The sequence below is a fragment of the Muscardinus avellanarius genome (assembly GCF_963383645.1).
Source record: "Muscardinus avellanarius genome assembly, chromosome: 1".
Lineage (NCBI taxonomy): Eukaryota > Metazoa > Chordata > Mammalia > Rodentia > Gliridae > Muscardinus > Muscardinus avellanarius.
In genome coordinates this window covers 99,332,989-99,353,197 of record NC_137786.1, presented here as the reverse complement: position 1 = coordinate 99,353,197, position 20,209 = coordinate 99,332,989, and the positions used below count along the sequence as shown (strand labels likewise).

Here is a 20,209-nt window from a genome sequence, read left to right as displayed (position 1 = left end):
TGTGTTATGTGTATGGCTTGTTCTGACTGTGCCGTGTGTTCACTTTAGTATTTTTTGCCATTTTTTCCATTTTATTAGCGTCATGCCCTATCACTTTTCCCCTCATTGATTTCAAAACAATGCATCTGCAAAGAGATGGGGAGGGTAAGTATGGTTCACCATAGTTTAGTTTTCTTTCTTGCCTTTTTATGGTTCACTTTGTTTGTCTTGTATTCTCCTACTGTCCCCAAATCTTAGGAAAATTGTTCTATGTTAAAAATGATTCTCAGAGAAACATTTGTTTTTGTTATTTCCTTCTTTTCTTAAAACAGGATATTTCTCAAAATGTTCCTTAACAGTTACTTACTTGCTGGGACACAGGTACAAGGGTTGCTTTGAAATCACTTTATTGTTGATTTTTTGTGGGATTGCCTGCTTTGTACCTAATTTTTTATATTGAACTGGAATTAAAAAAAAATAGTTTCTTCTTACTACCCTGGGAAAAGTAATGCCTTAAATAAATAATGCATAAAGTTAAATAAATCACTAAAGCCTCAATCTTAACTATTATATGAAGAAAAAGAAGATACTTCTTGAATAATGTTGACACTGCTGTCAAATCATCTTTTTTTTTTTTTCTTTCCTTTTTTGGGTAGTACTGTGGATTAACCTGGAGCATCCTACCTGTGAGCTATACCCCTAGTCTTATATTTTATCTTATTTTATTGTATTTTATTTTATTTTATTTTTGCAGTACTGGGGATGGAACCCAAGGGCATTTTCTACCTCAAGATACACCCCAAGCCCTATTTTTTATTCTTTATTTTGAAACAGGATCTCACTGAGTTGCAAAGAGACTCACTAAGTAGTAGCTGAGGCTATCCATGAACCACAATCCTCCTGTCTCGGCCTCCCAGATGTTGGGATTACAAGTGTGCGTTACCACACCCGGCTTTATTTTTTATTTTGAAACAAGTCCTTGCTAAGTTTCTGAGGCTATCCTCAAACCTGTGATCTCCTATCTCAGCCTCTTAAGTACTGGGATTACAGACATGTGCCACCATGCCCTGCTCCATTCATTTTTGCTGTTATCAGTAACCATTAGCATTAAGAGTATAAATTTTAGTTACAAATAATGCTATTGTATAAATGGAAAAGTTGGTTCCTTTCCCCCTCTTGAACTTCAGTGATGCAGAATGTTAATTTTGTACTTGGGGTATATTTGTGGATTCTGTTTATGTCCTATATGTAATCAAACCTTATATGTGCATAGATACTATTACATTAATATGGTTTCATTATAGGATAAGTTCAGTTGCAGAAATGTGCTTAAAAAGGATTAGTGCTATTAACTTTTGCCTTGATGAAACTGGTGGGTATTTAATTATTAAAATATATATGTTATATAAAGAAATCCCTTAATAGAAGATAACTACTACAGTGTAATGTTAAGAGACCGGGTGCTAACAGGTAAGATAACTCCACTTTTGGAAATTTTAGATTTTTTTTGTGTGTGTGCTAGGGATTGAACCGGGGCTGTTCTACCTCCAAGATATACTCCAGCCCCTTTGATTTTTTTTTTTTTTTTTTTTTTTTTGAAACAGTTAAGCTGCTTAGAGCCTCACTGAGTTGCTGAGACTGGCCTCAAACCTGCAATCCTCCTGTCTTCGCTTTCCAAGTACTGGGATTGTAGATGTGTCCCACCATACCTGGCTGGAAATTTTAGATTTGGGGGGTTTTATTGTATTGGTAATGGAACCCAGGTGCACTATACCTTTGAATTATACCCCAGTCCTGTCTTAGTTTTAAAATTTTGAGATGGGATCTCACTAAGTTGTTATGGCTGGCCTCAGACTTGAGATCTTCCTGTCTTGGCCTCCCACCATGCCTGGTGGAAATTTTGGAATTTTGGAGTAATAGAGCTCCATTTCTGAATGTTCTGGATAGCATATGGAAGAGTTCTACATCCTAACATAGCCAGTCTGTAGGGTTTTTCGCTTGCTTGCTTGCTTGCTCTTGCAGTACTGGGGATCAAACTCATAGCCTCAAGTATGCTAGGCAAGTGCTATACCACTGAACTACATTGCCAGCCCTTTTACTTTGAGACTGAGTTGTACTAAATTGTTCAGGCTCTTCTTAAATCTTCAATCTTCCTGTCTCAATCTCCCAAGTACTGGGATTTGTAGGTGTGTTACCACCACACTGGGCTAGAATTATTATTTTATTTGTGTTACTGAGTATGGAACCCAGGGGCATTCTATCTCCAAGGTGCACCCCCAGCCCTATTTTTTATTTTGAAATAGGGTCTCACTGAGTTGCAAGGGCCTCACTAAGTAGCTGAGGCTGTCATTAAACCACAGTCCTCCTGTCTCAGCCTACCAAATGCTGGGATTACAAGCATACACCACCACACCCAGCCCTAGAATTAATTTTTTTTTTTTTTTTTTTTTTTTTTGGTGGTACTGGGGTTCCTGGAAGCCCTTTTACTTCTGGTATACACTCCCACGGGCTACACTCCCAGACCTATTTTTTAACATTTTTATGTGGAAACAGAGTCTCTTAAGCCAGCGAGGCTGGCCCCGAACCAGCGCGATCCTCCTGTCTCCGTCTCCCAAGCGCGGGGATTACAAGCGTGCGCCACCACGCTCGGCTCCTAGAATTAAATTTTAAATAGCTTGACAGTGTCCTTTCTTGTTTTGCCACTGGGTTCAGACTTTTTTTTTCTTTTTCTTTTTGCGAACTGAGGGTTGAAACCAGGGGCATTCTACTTCCAAGCTATACCCCAAACCCTATTTTTTATTTTTTATTTTGAAACAGGGTCTCAGTTGAGGGCCTCACTAAGTAGCTGAGGACCTGCGATCCTCCTGTGTCAGCTTTCCCAAGTACTGAGTTAGATTATAATCGTGCACCACCATGAAGATTGGATAGTTTTAAACTATAGTTGGCATTAGAAAAATCCTTGCATTTCTTTTTTCATTTTTAAAAAATGCAATAAATATACGAACCATTACATAATGGTATAGTTAAATGAACATAAAGCCTATGATATGTGACTTTTTTCCACCATGTAGAATCAAGATACCCATGATATTCTTTGTGTTTGCTTTACAGAACCATTTCCTGCTTTTAAGTCTTGGCAGGAGGACTCTGAGTCTGGAGAAGCCCAGCTGTCTCCACAAGCTGGAAGAATGAATCATCATCCCCTGGAAGACTGTCCTCCAGTATTATCACACCGTAGTTTAGATTTTGGGCAAAGCCAGCGTTTCCTGCATAATCCAGAGATGCTGGATTCTTCATCTAAAGCACTTTCTTTTACTAGGTATATGATTTTTTTAATATACTTAAAACTGATTTCTATTGTATATCCAGGTCCTCTGATTTATTCTTTCAGACCTATAGTTCAAAGCCTTCTCTTCTATTTCCTTAGGTACATTTTTATAGGTTTTTTTTTTCTTCTTTTTGCCCTGCTATTAAATTCTCAGTCCATTGAAGCAAATGTAGCACATGAGGTTTGCTCTCAAAAAGGTTATTTCCTCTTGTTGTATTCATTCATGATTGAAATATAGACCTTTGAAAGGGAAGCAATAAGTAAAGTTGATTGGTTCCTAATGTTTTTATTACTACTTAATTTTTTTGTGTGTGTGGTACTGGGGTTCCTGGAAGCCCTTCTACCTCCGGGCTACACTCCCAGACCTATTTTATATTTTTATTTGGAAACAGGGTCTCCTAAACCAGCGCCGCTTAAGCCAGCGCGACTGGCTTTGAACCTGCACGATCCTCCTGTCTCTGCCTCTCAAGCGCTGGGATTACAAGCGTGTGCCACCACGCCCGGCCCAATTTTTTTTTTTTTTTAACCTGGAGCATTCTACCTCAAAGCTGTACCTCTGGTACTTTTTATTATCTTATTTTTTTTCGATACTGGAGATTAACCCATAGGCATTCTACCTCCAAGCAATACCTCCAGCCCTATTTTTTATTCTTTATTCTGAAAAGGGGTTTCACTAAGTTGCAGAGGGACTCACTGAGTAGCTGAGGCTGGCCCTGAACCTCTTATCCTCCTGTCTCAGCCTCCCAAGTACTGGGATTATAAGCATGCACCAGCACCACCACCCGTTCCCTTTTTATTTTTATTTATTTATTCATTTTGTGGTACTAGGGGTGGAACTTGGGGGTTCTACCTCTGAGCGATACCCCCAGCCCTATTTTTTATTTTGAAACAGGGTCTCATTGAGTTGTAAAGGGCCTCACTAAGTAGCTTGAGGCTGTCTGCAAACCAAGATCCTCCTGTCTTAGCCTCCCAAATGCTGGAATTACAAGTGTGTGCCACTATGCCTGGCTTTCTTTTTTTCCCCCCCAGTAACGCAGATGGAACCCAGGGGAACTCTGTACCTCCGAACTACACTCCCAGCCCTAGTTTTTAGTCTTTTTATTTTTTAAACAGAGTTTCACTGAGTTGCGAAGGGCCTCACCAAGTAGCTGAGGCTGTCCTCTATCCTCTGGTCTTCTCCCAAATGCTGGGATTACAAGCGTGTGCTGCCACACTTGACTGCCTGGCTTCTTTTTATTTTTTGAAACAAGGTCTTGCTGACTTCTAAGGTTCTTGCTAAGTTGCTGAGGCTGGCCTTGTGTGATCCTCTTTTCTCCTCCCAAGTCCTGGAATTATGGGTATATCTGGCTAGAAATGATTCTGAATGTTAAAAAACTTCCTTTGTAGTTTGATACTTAAAAGAACTATGGTTTTTTTTTATTGTATTCTTTTGCCTTTGTCCAAACTAGTTTTAAATGATTTCAGATTTTTTTCATCACCACTTGTGTTAGCTAATTTCGCGGTCTTTTAACTAGTTATTTTTTATTTTTAGGGACTTAACTTCATTTTCATGATATACTTACTGGTAATAGTGTTATATCAGGGCACTAAGATATACAGTGTTAATACTTGAAAATTTGACACACAGTGTTGGCCTGTCATTTTACTTCAGGATTCGAAGATCATCCTTTAGTTCAAAAGATGAAAAAAGAGAAGAAAGAACACCTTATCAGTTAGTCAAGAAACTTCAGAAAAAAATCAGGCAATTTGAGGAGCAATTTGAAAGGGAAAGAAATAGCAAGGTAAGTTTGTAATTGCCCAGACTAAGCTAGATCTAATATTCGAACTGGAAGGAGACTCTTTGGAGAATGTTAGTTCAGCTCTTTCTTGAGTAGGAACAAATTTGAGATTCTGAGAGAAAAAGTGATCATGTAAACCAGGCATGGTTGGTGCACACCCAGATATGCAGGAGGCTAATGCTGGAGGATATCAAGTTCAAGGCCAGACAGTACAACTTAAACACTGTCTCAAAATTTAAAGGTTAAAGAAATGCTTGTGGTACAGATCTGAGAGCAGATCCTTAGCCTCCTAATCTGAGAGCAGATCCTTCACCTCTTAATTTCTTCTCTCTTTACTTTGTTTTTTTGGCACTGGGGATTGAACTGGGGTAGAGGCATTCTACCTCTGAGCTTCACTCCCAGCCCTATTTTATTTTTATTTTGAAACAGGGTCATGGTAGGTTAAATAGAGTCTCACTTTTTGCTGAGACTGTCTTTGAACCTGCAATATTTCCAAGTACTGGGATTATAAACGTGCATCACCATGCCTGGCTAGCCTCTTGATCACCATGCCTGGCTAGCCTCTTGATTTCTAAGCCATTCTTACTATTGTAACATTGCCTCCTTGTATTTACGTTGGCAAAACAAGTTTTCAAAGCTTGTGTGTGTGTGTGTGTGTGTGGTTTTGGGGGATTGAACCCAAGGCATTCTACCTCTCTGAGCTACACTCTTAGCCCTACTTTTTTTTTTATTATTATTATTATTTTGAAAGAGAGTCTCCCTAAGTTACTATGCATTGCTGGCTTGAAACTTGTGGTTCTACCGTCTCAGCCTCCCAAGTACTGGAATTACAAATGTGCATTGCTGTGCCCAGCTAGCTTTGAGAGAGAGAGACAGACAGACAGACAGACAGACAGACAGACAGACACACCACTAAAATACATATTTAATAAATATATTTATTAATTTTAGTACTGGGGATTGAACCCAGGACATTCTACTTCTGGGCTATAATCCCAGCCCTTTTATAATTTTGAAAGAGAGTCTCATTAAGTTGCTAAGGTTGGCCTAGAATCTATAGCCAGCCTCCCAAGTACTAGGATTACCAGCATGCACTACCATGCCCGGCTTAGCTTTTAGATTTTTTTTTTTTTTTTTGGTACCAGGAATTGAACCCTGAACCCAAAGGCATTCGGCCTGCAAGGTACATCCTCAGCCCTATTTTTGTTTTATTCTTTATTTTGAAGCAGGGTCTCACTAATTTGGATGAGGCTGGCCATGAACCTGCAATCCTCCTGTCTCAGCCTCCCAGTATTGGGATTACAAGCATCCACTACCACACCAGGCTGGCTTTTACACCGGCCCTACATTGACAAATTATGTTACTACTATTCTGCTCTACTAGAACCAGTCGGGCGTGTTGGCATATGCTTGTAATCTCAGCATTTGGAAAGCTGAGACAGGAAGATCACACAGTTCGGACACAGCCTCGGCTACTTAGTGAGGTCCTTTGCAATTCAGTGAGACCCTGTTTCAAAATAGACAATTAAAAATAGGACTGGGAGCTGGGGTTGGTGGCGCACACCTGTAATCCCTGTGCTTGGGAGGCAAAGACAGGAGGATCACGCAGGTTCGAAGCCAGCCGCACTGGCTTAAGAGACCCTGTTTCCAAATAAAAAGTACAAAATAGATCTGGGAGTGTAGCCTGGAGGTAGAAGGGTTTCCAGGGACCCCAGTACCACCAAAAAAAAATAGGACTTGGGGTGCAGTTCGGAAGTAGAATGCCCTGTGTTCCATCCCCAGTACCGCAAAAAAGAAATCAGAAGTACCAAGCTGGAGGTGTTGGCACATGTTTGTAATCCCAGCATTTGGGAGGCTGAGACAGGAGGATCCTGTTTCTAGGCCAACTTTAGCTGCTTAGGCCCTCTACAATTTAGCAAGACCCCGTTTCAAATGAAAGAATAAAACATTGGGCTGGTTTTTTAGCTCTGAAGTAGAATGCCCCTGGGTTCAATCCCCAGCACCCCACACACACAAAAAAAAGTATAAGTATCGAGCCAGGTGTGGTGGCACATGCTTGTAATCCCAGTTCTTGGAAAACTAAGACAGGAGGATTGCGATTCGCAGACAGCCTTGGCTTCTTTGTGAGGCCCTTCGCAACTCAGTGAGATCCTGTTTCAAAATAAAGAATAAAAAAATAGGGTTGGGAGTGTAGCTTGGAAGTAGAATGTCCCTTAGTTCCGTCTCCAGGACTGCAAAAAAAGAAAAGAAAAGAAATCACAAGTACCAAAAGAAGACATAAGAAGTAGAAAGTCCTATACTTGTAAACAAAAGACCCATGTTCAAACATGGTTTTGCCTATTATCTGGTCCTGCTGTGGGAGAGCTTTACTTCAGATCTTTACCTAATTAAAATAAAATGGGGTAAATGAAGATTAAATTAAAACTGTGTTATGGTAGTCATAAAGTACTATTTGGTCATAAATAAACAAACCATTACCACAGAATATCATTAACTCTGTTGCATAATTTTTCAGCCCTCTTACAGTGATATTGCATCCAACCCAAAAGTATTAAAATGGATGACAGAGCTTACCAAACTGCGGAAGCAAATTAAAGGTATACGATATCCCATTTTCTAATATATTTGTATTTTTAATGTCTGTATAGTTTCTGAGAATTATAGTTTTTAAAAGTTTTAAATTTGGGGGTATTAGGCAAAAATACAAATTTCCTTTTTAAGTTAAGGTCAACATTGCATACTATAGATGGGAAATCTATAGTAGTACTTTGTTATATTCTATCAAATGTCCTTTCTTTTTTTTTATTAGTATTCTTTTGAAAGGTTTTCTGGATCATATATATTCATAGGTGAACTGATTAATCAGTTTTGACTTTGGAGTAGTATTTTATTAAGATTTCTTTGGTGAGTATTTTATGTAAAGACTAAGAATACCTAATCAGGGGCTAAGAGTATACAGCTCCAGTGATAGAGCACTTGCCTCGTCTGTGGGAGGCCCTGAGTTTGATCCCTAGCAGCATAGACATGCATATACACACACACAAATCAGCCATAGTGCCACTACGAAGACTAAACTGTAGGTCTTTTTGAATCATCAACGAAGCCTTTAATTTCTGGTTGTCATCCTAGTTTAGCACTTGGTATGGTATACTCTGTGAGTACTTAGTGAATATGCTTTTTAATAATTATTAATGCTTTTTAAGTTATGTGTGCCAGTACAAGTTTAAAATCTGGATCATAGCTTTGGTTTGAACCTAATAAAATTTTTAATATCTATAAATACTAAGCACTCATACACTGTCCTACTATCATGCAGTATTTACATTCTTGTGGTTTATGGTACTTTATTTAATACTTCTTTAGAAGATAAATTTTCCAAGACAGTTCTATTAAGCATTTCGTTGTTTAAATGCCATTTTTCAAATGTCACTATCATTGTATTGACTAAGCATTAAATGCCCAGTTTCCTTCTACTTTTAACTGTATGGTAGCCAGACTTATCTTTTTTTTTTTTTTTAATTTTTTACTGGTGCATTATATTCATACATCATATTGAGGTAAAAAACTCGTGTGGACATACATGTACACATCACCCATTTAGCCCCTACCCAGTTCCCACCCCATCCCCTCCCTTCCCTCCTCCCCTTGCTTGGCTTAGTGGTTGACTTCGATATGTTTAAGTACATTGTGTTTTAGAGAATTTCCTTATTCCCCCCTCCCATCCCCTCATTTAGGTTGTCTTGTTTGCTCCTCTATAGGATTTCCTTTTTCATCTAGAGTTCCTCCTATGACCCATTTCTCCTTAGCTTTCACATATTAGGGAAAGCATCTGATTTCTTATTTTTTGTGACTGACTAATCTCGCTTAGCATAATGTCCTCCAGTTCCATCCATTTCCCTGAAAATGATGTAATTGAGTTATTTATTTATTTATTTATTTATTTATTTTTGGTGGTACTGGGGGTGGAACCTAGAGGCTTTCTACCTCCAGGCTATACTCCCAGACCTATTTTATATTTTATTTGGAAACAGGGTCTCGCTAAGTTGCTGAGAGCCTCATTAAGTAGCTGAGGCTGGCTTCGAACCTGCATGATTCTCCTGTCTCAGTCTCCCAAGCGCGGGGATTACAAGCATGTGCCACCATGCCCGGCGTAATTGAGTTTTTTTTTAATGGCTGAGTAAAATTCCATTGTGTACATATCCCACAGTTTTGTAATCCATTTATCTGTTGATGGACATCTTGGCTGGTTCCATAGTTTCACAACGGTGAATTGTGCAGTTATGAACATAAATATACATGCATTAGTTTGGTAGTTTGGTTTACTTTCTTTTGGTTAGATACCCAGAAGTGGTATTGCTGGGGTCAAATGGTAGATTTGTTCCCATTCTTCTGAGGATTCTCCATACTGTTTTCCAAAGTGGTTGCACTAATTTGCAATCCCACCAACAATGTTTTAGAGTTCCCACTTCTCCACATCCTCGCCAGCATTTGTTGTTTGTGTTTTGAATGACTGCCATTCTAGTTGGAGTTAGGTGAAATCTCAGGGTAGTTTTGATTTGCATCTCTCTGATTGCCAATGATGTTCAGCATTTTTTCATGCATTTATTGGCCATTTGAATTTCTTCTTTCATGAAGTGTTTGTTTAGTTCGCTTGACCGTTTTTTGATTGGATGATTTTTTTTTTTAGTGTTGAGTTTCTTGAGTTCTTTGTATATTCTAGATATTAGTCCTCTATCGGAGGTATAGGTGGCAAAAATCTTCTCCTATTCTGTTGGCTCTCAGTTGAGGTTCTTGACAGTTTCCTTTGCTGGACAGAAGCTCTTCTAGATTTATTTTTAAAAAAAAAAAATCATGGCTGGGCGTGGTGGCCCACGCTTGTAATCCCCGCGCTTGGGAGGCGGAGACAGGAGGATCGTGCTGGTTCAGAGCCAGCCTCGCTGGCTTAAGAGACCCTGTTTCCACATAAAAAAGTTAAATAAGTCTGGGAGTGTAGCCCGTGGGAGTGTATCCTGGCGGTAGAAGGGCTTCCAGGAACCCCAGTACCACAAAAAAAAAAAAAAAAAAAATCATTTTACTCTTTTGTTAAAGCCTTCCATGGACTTCTCTAAGTCAAAATTCTTTGCCATGAGCTAGGTATGGTGGCCCACACCTGTAATCTCAGTACTTAGGAGGCTGAGACAGGAGGATAAAAGGTTTAAAGCCAGCCTCAGCAGTTTTACGAGGCTCTCAGCCACTTAGTGAGACCTGTTTCAAAATAAAATAGAAATGGGGTATAACTTGGAGGTAGGATGCCCCTAGGTTCAATCCCCAGCACCTCAAGGGAAAAAATATATATTTACAATTTTCAAAGCCTTACACACTCTGCCCATACCATTTTTGCTCTCCTTTTCTGTTCCTCAGACATACAAAGCTTTAGGGCCTTTTACATGCTATTTCCTTAGTTGGGGAAAAATGCCTTTTTCTAAATATTCTGTTAGGTCACCATTTCATATTCAGCTAGAATGACACCATTCAGAAAGGCTTTCTTTGTCAGTCCCATCTTGTGTAATTTCTTTTCCACAGAGCACACTTCTTCTAGCACTGTGGCTCCATTCTGTTACATCTTATAGAACTTAGCATACTTTGAAATTAATTGATTTATTAATCTAATTACTTTTTCTTCCATGAGAACAAGGACAAATGGCTATTTTGTTTACTACTGTATCTCCAATGCTTATTAGAGTATCTTATTTTATAATAGGCTTTCTGTGAATACCTATTTAAAAGAATGAATAGAAGCTGGGCATGGTGGTACACACTTGTAATTTCAGCATTTAGGAGGCAGAGACTGGAGGATTCGTAGTTCGCAGACAGCCTCAGCTACTTAGGCCCTCCTCCCTGTTTCAAATTAAAGAATAAAAAATAGGGCAAGGGGTGTAGCTCAGGGGTCGAATGCCCTTGAGTTCCATCCCCATTACCACCACCCAAAAAAAAAAAAAAAAAAAAATAGAATATCTTAACCTCTCAAATACTGAGATTATAGGCATGCATCACCATACCTGGCTATATGTATAATTTAAATATTTTTTGTGACTTTGTAATATCAGTCTTTGTGCTATTAAATGCAAACTTGCTAAAATCAATAATTAATGAACTGTCCTCTTGTTTCTCAAATGTAGATGCAAAACACAAAAGTTCTGATGGAGAATTTGTCCCTCAGACACGTCCACGTAGTAATACTCTTCCAAAAAGTTTTGGCTCTTCTCTAGACCATGAAGATGAAGAGAATGAAGATGAATCCAGAGTTATTCAAAAGGAGAAGAAACCATCTAAGGAAGCAACCCTTGAACTTATTCTGAAAAGACTAAAAGAAAAACGTGTTGAGAGATGTCTTCCAGAAGATATTAAGGTAATATTTGAATTATAATTTTTGCCTGCATCCCTGTATCATAGCAAGATATATCTGCTCCCCAGGTTTGCAGATTCAGAAATCTGTGGTGATGGTTTGTGTTTGAACCCAGGGTCTCAGACTTGTGCTAGGCAAGTACTCTACCATTGTGCTGTGTCTCCAGGTCAGTAAATTGTTTCTATCTGTAATTTCACTCTTGTGAGAAACAAGGTAGTCCTTAAAATAACTAGAGTTTATTTGGTCTAGTTGAAGGATATTCTGTTGAACATGGGTTCATTGAGATGATAATATGTTATCCATGGAAGAAAGGGGAAAGATTTTATGAAAAAAAAAATAAATTTGGTGATTTCTGCCTTCTTTGACATTTTAAATACTAAAAGATATAATGTTTTACCATATAAAGAAGGTGTCATCCCACATGAGGGGAGATTGAGGTCATAGGGAAGTCTGAGATCACAATTTTTATTTTTTGTTGTTGTATTGGAGATTGAACCCAAGGACATTCTACTTCTGAGCTACACCCCCACCTTATTCTATTTTTATTTTGAAATAGGGTCTTGCAAGGTTAATGGGAGTCTCACTACTTACTGAGGCTGTCCTCTAACCTGCAATCCTGTCTCAGCCTCCCAAGTACTGGGATTTATAGGTGTGCACCACCGGACCTGGCTAAGGTCACAAATTGACATTGAGGTTTTCTACGATCTTTCTAGTACACTACTGCAGGATTTTCTTAATAAGCTAAGAAAACATACTGGGTTATAAAATGGTGCATGAGCTAGGCATGGGGGCACTGCCTATAATTCCAGTACTTGGGAGATGATCACAAATTCAAGACCAGTGCTAACTCCAGTACCACAAAAATCTAAAAAAAACCTTGTGCATGTATGTGAGTGTGCATATATAGTTGTAATGCTAGTAAAAGACCATAATATTAAGTAAAATGACAAAGCACTTATGTATGTTAACTGTATGCCCAGTAGGCACTGTCATAGGGTAATATACATGTATGAATTTAGTTCTTTTGATGTAGAATGAATAGTTTCATTTACATGTGATGATATTGAACAGGAAGAGATTAAATAACTTATCCAAGCCAATGCTCATAATTTATTCAAATAAAATATAAATCAAGTCGGGCGTGGTGGTGCTCGCTTGTAATCCCAGCATTCCAGAGGCGGAGACTGGAGGATCGTGGTTGACGGACAGCCTCAGCTACTTATCGAGGCCCTTTGCAACTCAGTGAGACCCTGTTTCAAAAATAAAATGACTAGCCGGGCGTGGTGGCACGCACTTGTAATCCCCGCGCTTGGGAGGCAGAGACAGGAGGGTTGCTCAGGTTTGAAGCCAGCCACGCGCGCTGGCTTAGGAGACCCTGTTTCCAAATAAAAATGTAAAAATAGGTTTGGGAGTGTAGCCTGGAGGTAGAAGGGCTTCCAGGAACCCAAGTACCACCAAAAAATAAATAAATAAAATAAAAAGACTAGAGCCGGGCGTGGTGGCGCACGCTTGTAATCCCCACGCTTGGGAGGTGGAGACAGGAGGATCGCACTGGTTCGAAGCCAGCCTTGCTGGCTTCAGAGACCCTGTTTCCAAATAAAAAATATAAAAGAGATCTGGGAGTGTGGCCTGGAGGTAGAAAGGGTTCCACACCTGGCACCACCAAAAATAAATAAATAAATAGACTAAAAAATAGGGCTGGGGATATAGCTTGGAGGTACAGTGCTCCTGGGCTCCCCAGTACTGCAAAAATAAATAAATAATATATAAATCAAACAATTGAAGGGGTTGACATCAATTCATATGAGAGATCCGATTTTATAGGAAATTGAAAAATGGTGCCTGCAAACATATGAAGAATGCATTAGCCAGTGATAGACTGATATTGGTCTCTGCTTTCAGCCTAATTAAATGTAGGAGCGAGGGAAATGACAATGATGCCAGTGGTTTTTCCTTCCCTAATTCTAGAAAATGACAAAAGATCATTTGATAGAAGAGAAAACTTCTCTCCAGAAAAGTCTTCTTTACTACGAAAGTCAACATGGAAGGCCGGTAATGTCTTTCTTGATAAAGATTTGATTTTCTGTCTAACATAAAAGCATGAATCACACTTCTGTGGCTGTTCTCAGAGCTGTTTTATAGAGCTTTGCTTCTTACAATTGGGAGATTGCCTTTTTATTTAAAATTTAAATTTTGAGGTGGGGACTTGTATTTCTTAATGTTTTGAACATTTTTATTTCTGAGGACTTTTTATTTTGGCTTCAGGTAACCAGGGAAGAAAGGCATATTGTTAAACCTCTCTATGATAGATACAGGCTTGTAAAACAGATGCTGACAAGAGCTAGCATCACTCCTATCCTTGTAAGTAAAACAAGCAAGTATTTCTGTAGTTCATTTTACTAAGATGTACTTGTCAAAAAAAAATAATAATTTTGGATGCTGGGCATGGTGACACACACTTGTAATCCCAGCATTTGAGAGGCTGAGACAGGAGGATCACAGTTTGCAGACAGCCTCAGCTACTTAGACCCTTTACAACTCAGTGAGACCCTGTTTCAAAATAAAGAATAAAAAATAGGGCTGGGGGTATAGCTCAGAGGTAGAATGCTCCTGGGTCCATCCCCAGTACTGCAAAAATGAAATTAATTAATTTGGGCAATCCCAGTACCACCAAAAAAAAAAAATGTGTTGGGGGTGTTGTTAAAAGGGAGAATGCTCCTGGGTTCAATTCTCAGTTCCACATACATGTACGACTGATGATGATGATGATGATGATGATGATGATGATGATGATGATGATGATAGAGGGATTTATTGTTGCACAAGAGTGAATCTCTGTGATCTTGGATTAGGCAGTTTTTTATTGCTTTTTTTTTCAGATATGACACAAAAATATAAGTTGGATTTCATCATAATTAACAATTTATAGCTGTGTGTGATGATGCATGCTTGTAATCCCAGTACTTGGGAGGCTCAGACAGTTATATCACAGGTTTGCAGGCAGCCTCAGGAACTTGAGACAGACCCTGTGCAACTTAATAAGACTGTTTCAAAATAAAAGAATAATATTAGCTCAGGGTTAGAACACCCCTGGGTTCCATCCCTAGTACCAAAAACAAAACAAAACTTATGTACAACAAAGGACACATAAATACAACACACAGAATACAAGAAAATATTTGCAAATCATTTATCTGTATTCAAAATATATTTTAAAATTCTTACAACTCGAAAATAGATAGAGCCTGGCACAGTGGCACATACTTGTAATCCTAGCCACTTAGAAGGCTGAAGCAAGAAGATTAGCAAGACCCTGGTTTTAAAATAAAAATTAAAATAGCTGTAAATGTATGTATCGCAGTGCCTTTGGGTGTGACCCAAAGTACTGCAAAAGGAAAGGAAAGGAGGAGCAGATTTCAATAGACATCACTCCAGAGAAGATTTGTAAGTGGCCAGTGAGCACAGGCAAAGAGGGAAATGCAAATAAAAACACTTTGAGGTGCCATTTTATACCTATAAGTGTGGTGATGAAAAAAACATAACAGTGTGGGTGATAATATGGATAAATTGGAGCCTTCATCTACTGCTGTAAGAATGTAAAATGCTGCAGACATTGGTAATTGTTTAAAAGGCTGAACATAAAGTTGCTGAGTAATAACAATATTTTCCTCCTAGATAAGTACTCAAGAGAATTAGAAACAGCAGTATTATTCCTAATGGCTAAAATGTGGCAACAAGGGAAAAATCTGGGAGCTGAGAAGTAGATAACTAAAATATGGTATATCTATACATGGAATTTATTCAGCAAAAAGAATGACATACTAAAATATGGTTCCACATGAGTAAACAATGAAAACATGCTGAGTGAAATTAGACACAAAAGGCCACATGTGATATAATCCCATTTATATGAAATATTGAGGATAAGAAAGCCCATAATGACAAAATACAGATTATTGTTTGTCAGGGGCTGGAGGGAAAGGCAAAGGAGTAACTGCTTATGGGCACGGGTATTCTTTTGAGGTGGTGAATGTTCCATAGTCAAATAGTGGTGATAAACATTTTTGAAAGGATGAATCTTACATAATTATAAAGTTTTCTTAAAGAATGAAAATGGATTCTCAGATCATAAATAGTGACAGTTTGGTGTATTGTGCTTGGGATTTAATATAGAAATGATTTACTGCTGAGCTAACATTAGCCCACCCCTCATTTTCCTATTTTAAGACAGAGTCAGGCTAAGTTATCCAGGCTGGCCTTGAACTTGTGATACTTTGTCAGCTCCCAAGTACTGAGATTACAAGTTTGGGCCACCACACAGAGCTTGTAGCAACTAGTATTTTTATTTTGTTTTTTAAAATGGTACTAGGGGAGCTGGGCGTCATGGCACACGCTTGTAATCTCCACACTTGGGAAATTGAGACAAGAGGATTGCACAGGTTCGAAGCCAGCCTCAGCTACTTAGTGAGGCTCTCAGCAACTTAGTGAGACCTTGTTTCCAAATAAAATATAAAATAGGTCTAGGAGTATAGCCCAGAGATAGAAAGCCTCTGAGTTCCACCCCCAGTACTACCAGAAAAGAAAAAAAAATGGTACTAGGGATGAAACCCAGAGGCATTCTACCTCTAAGCTACACTCCCAACCCTATTTTATTTTATTTTTTTATTTTGAAACAAAATCCCACTACGGTGCTGAGGCTGACCACAAACCTACCATCCTACTGTCCTATCCTCCCACATACTGGGATTGTTGCATGTGTCACCACATCCAGCTGATAACTAGTTTTAGAAATAAAAATGCAGGCCAGGCGTGGTGGTGCACGCTTGTCATCCCCACACTTGGGAGGCGGAGACGGGAGGATCGCACAGGTTCGAAGCCAGCCGTGCTGGCTTAAGAGACCCTGTTTCCAAAAAAATATATTAAAAAAAAAAAAGGTCTGGGAGTATAGCCTGTAGGTAAAAGGGCTTCCAGGAACCCCAGTACCACCAAAAGAAGAAGGAGAAGGAGGAGGGGGAGGAATAAAAATAAAAATGCAGTTGGACATGATGATACATTACTGCAATCCCAGTACTTGGGAGGCTAACTTAGTGAAACCCTGTTTGAAATAAAAAAAAAAAAAATAGGGCTGGAGTTGTATCTCTGAGGTAGAATGCGTCTGGGCTCAATCTCCAGCACCACTAAATAAACAAATATGCTTCAAATTAAACTATATATAACTTTCTTATTTAGAATATCAAAATTATTTATTGAATGAGCTTTTATATTTTTCTTTTTTCCTTTTTTTGAGGAACTGAGGATTGAACCCAGGGGCATTCTGCCTCTGAGCTATACCCCCAGCCCTAATTTTTATTCTTTATTTTGAAATAGGGTATCACTTTAGTTGCAGAGGGCTTCACTAAATAGCTGAGGCTGACTGCAAACCTGCAATCCTCCTGTCTCAGCCTCCCAAGTACTGGGATTACAGTTGTATGCCACCACACCTGACGTTTACTTTTTTCTCCTTCCTTCCTTCCTTCCTTCCTTCCTTCCTTCCTTCCTTTCTTTCTTTCTTTCTTTCTTTCTTTCTCTCTTTCTTTCTTTCAGCTTTAACAAGACTTTATTACAAAATCAGTAGGAAATATAGAAGAAAAAGCAGCGTGCAGGCATGCTGGAGAGCCCGAAAATGGAACTCAATATTTTCCTTATATAAATCATTTATTACCCTATAGGAAAAATACAAGCAAAAATAAATTTATTAAGGAACTTCTAAAAGCATTCAAAGTATAGTCTTGAGGATTTTTTTGTTTTTGTTTTGTTTTGATTTTGTGTGGGTGGGGGGTCTGGAGATGGAACACAGGGCCATTTGACCTCTGAGCTATACCCCCTGCCCAATTTTTTTATACCTTTGTGTGTGTGTGTGTGTGTGTGTGTGTGTGTGGTACTGGGGATGGAACCCAGCGGCTTTCTACCTCTGGGCTATACTCCCAGACCTATATCTTTATATTTTATTTGGAAACAGGGTCTCACTAAGTTGCTGAGAGCCTCACTAAGTAGCTGAGGCTGGCTTTGAACCTGTACGATCCTCCTGTCTCAGCCTCCCAAGCGCAGGTATTACAAGCATGCACCACCACACCCAGCTTATTCTTTATTTTGAAATAGGGCCTCACTAAATTCTGGAGGGCCTCACTAAGTAGCTGAGGCTGTCTGCGAACCTGCATTCTCTGATCTCAGCCTCCCAAATACTGGGATTACAAGCAAATGCTGGGATTACAAATGTGTGTCGCCACGCCTGGCTTAGTCTTATTATTTTAAAAATAGTTTTTTGTGGGAGTTTTTTTTTTTTTTTTCTGTACTGAGGATTGAACCTAGGGGCATTCTACTTCTGAGCTATACCCAAGCCCTGTTTTATTCTTTATGTTGAAACAGGGTCTATGTTACAGAGGGCCTCACTGAGTAGCTGAGGCTGGCCATGAACCTGCAATGCTCCCGTCTCAGACTCCCAACTACTGAGATTACAAGCATACACCACCAGGCCCAACTGAAAATAAAGTTTAATATCTGTAACATAATGAAGTGAAGCAACAGTAAATATTTAAAATTTAAAACTGTTTGTATTATTGGTTATTACAGGGATCTCCTTCCACTAAGCGAAGAGGTCAGATGTTACAGCCAATTATAGAAGGAGAAACTGCACATTTTTTTGAAGAAATAAAGGTAATCCTTTAGAGAATTTATTTTCTAATCTCTTTCCTAAAGAGAAAGTTGAAAGTCATGGCCTATTTGATCCTGTTTGGATATCTTTTTAGGAAGAAGAAGAAGATGGTGTTAGTTTATCCTCTGAGTTAAGTGATTTTTTGAAAACAGCTGTACAGACACAGTCTTCATTGGAAAACTCGGAATCTGATGTTGAAGAAAATCAAGAAAAACTGGCTCTGGATCTCCGATTATCAAGTACTCGAGCAGCTTCTATGTATGTATGATCATTTGTGATTTTATCCTATATATATATAATAAAATTTATATCCCAGTTGCTTTGGCACATGTCTGTAATCCTAGTACTTCTGAGGTTGAGACAATTGCAGGCTTAAGACCTACACACCATAACTAGTAAGCCCCTATTTCAAAATCAGAACTAAGAAGAGCTGGGATTGTAATTCAGAGGTAGAATACCCTTGGACACAAATCCTCAACACCACAAAAAAAAATTGTATGCCAAGAAATTATTTTATTTATTTATTTTTACAGTACTGGGGATGGAACACAGGAGCATTCTACCTCTGAGCTACATCCCCAGCCCAACTTTTTATTCTTTATTTTGAAACAGGGTCTCACTGCGGTACAAAGGGCCTCACTAAAGTAGCTGAGGCTGTCTGCAAACTGCGATCATCCTGTCTCACTCAGCCTCCCAAATGCTGGGATTACAAGCGTACGCCACCATGCCCGGCTATATGCCACAAAATTCTATGTTAAATAATTGCACACTTACAGGGAATTTAATATAACAAATTAATTAAGAGAAGCTGAATGTAGTAGCACAGCCTTTAAAACCCAATACTTGGGAGGCTTAGACAGGTGAATCACAGATTCAAGGCTAGCCTCAGCAACCTACCAAGACCCTGTTTTAGAAATCAAAAACTGGGACTTCCGGGAAGATGGCGACCCAGAAAAGCGGGGCTTAAGAGCCCCGCCAACAACCAATCTCCATTACCACAAAATCAGCGCCTTTCATAGCCAGAAAACACCATCACCAGAGAAACAAAAAAATGACCAGGCTCCAGAGAGAAAGCGGACTGAGAAGAGAGCTCAGAGCCACAGAGGAGATACACCGGCCTCACGCCCAAGGACGCCTGCCGGCGGCAGCGGCGAATTCACCGGACGGCTATAGCAAGCCGAGGTGAGCCGCTGCGGAACAGCCGGGTGGGATTTTTCAGCGCAGGGAGCATCTAAAGTTCCCAGTGGCTGAGCTCAGCACACGCTGCAGGGACTCCGAGTGGAACTCAAAACTAAGAAGAAATACACCAGCCTCATGGCCGAGGGCGTAGCAGCGCCGTCATATTGCTACTGGCGGCAGCAGCAGTGAATTCACTGAGGCCAGTATAGCTACATCTGCGAACTCAAGAACAGTGAGTCAAATTGTGGGCCACGGAGGAGAAATCCCAGTACTGTACTCCCTGGGACTTGACCCAGTGGGGGAGTGGCAGTGGCAGAGATATCACACCATAGGAGAATGTGCAACCTGGCACCCCCATAGTTTAAAGCAGCCTCTATCGACTCCCTGGGTCGGAGACTCTGTGATACAACCCAGTAAAGGAGTAGTGGGGTCTGAGATACTACTGACTCGAGATCCAGAGCACCTTAAGTGAAGTCATAGTGACCCAAGGGAAGAACCCAGAGAAGGCACAAACTTCCGAAATCATGGGAAAGAGGAATAATACTGGAGCAATGAATGCTCACAACCCCACAACATCAGAACCCGATAAAACAGAAAATCAGAGATTTCTAGAAGATCAAATCAGGAAAATAACTGTAGAAATAATAGAGGTGCTTCGAAAAGATCTCAGAGAGAGCCAAAAAGAGATAAAGGATGCAATTAATGAAGTAAAGGCCTCAATTCAAAGCACAAACAACCGATTGGAACACATGGAGAACAGAATCTCGCTCTTAGAAGATGATCATTCCAAAAATGAACGCATAGTTTCTAATCTAGGAAAAAATATCCGACAGCAGGAATCTGATATTGAAGAAATATGGGCCCATTTT

General features: G+C 39.5%; 1 protein-coding gene across 12 annotated transcripts in view; it reads left to right on the top strand.

The window, feature by feature from the left end:
• FAM13B (family with sequence similarity 13 member B) overlaps positions 1-20,209 on the top strand; it is a gene marked incomplete at both ends in the record, with an annotated part of 70,359 nt that overhangs the window by 43,151 nt on the left and 6,999 nt on the right. For 5 of the 12 annotated variants that reach the window (XM_080689481.1, XM_080689475.1, XM_080689479.1 and 2 more), the window contains 9 exons: positions 79-144; positions 3,091-3,298; positions 4,959-5,088; positions 7,601-7,682; positions 11,244-11,473; positions 13,439-13,522; positions 13,736-13,831; positions 18,080-18,163; positions 18,256-18,419. In XM_080689481.1, coding sequence (XP_080545607.1) covers positions 79-144; positions 3,091-3,298; positions 4,959-5,088; positions 7,601-7,682; positions 11,244-11,473; positions 13,439-13,522; positions 13,736-13,831; positions 18,080-18,163; positions 18,256-18,419 — 1,144 coding nt within the window. The remainder of the gene's footprint in view (positions 1-78; positions 145-3,090; positions 3,299-4,958; positions 5,089-7,600; positions 7,683-11,243; positions 11,474-13,438; positions 13,523-13,735; positions 13,832-18,079; positions 18,164-18,255; positions 18,420-20,209) is intronic. The other 7 variants (XM_080689471.1, XM_080689477.1, XM_080689473.1 and 4 more) reach the window with 5 other exon arrangements.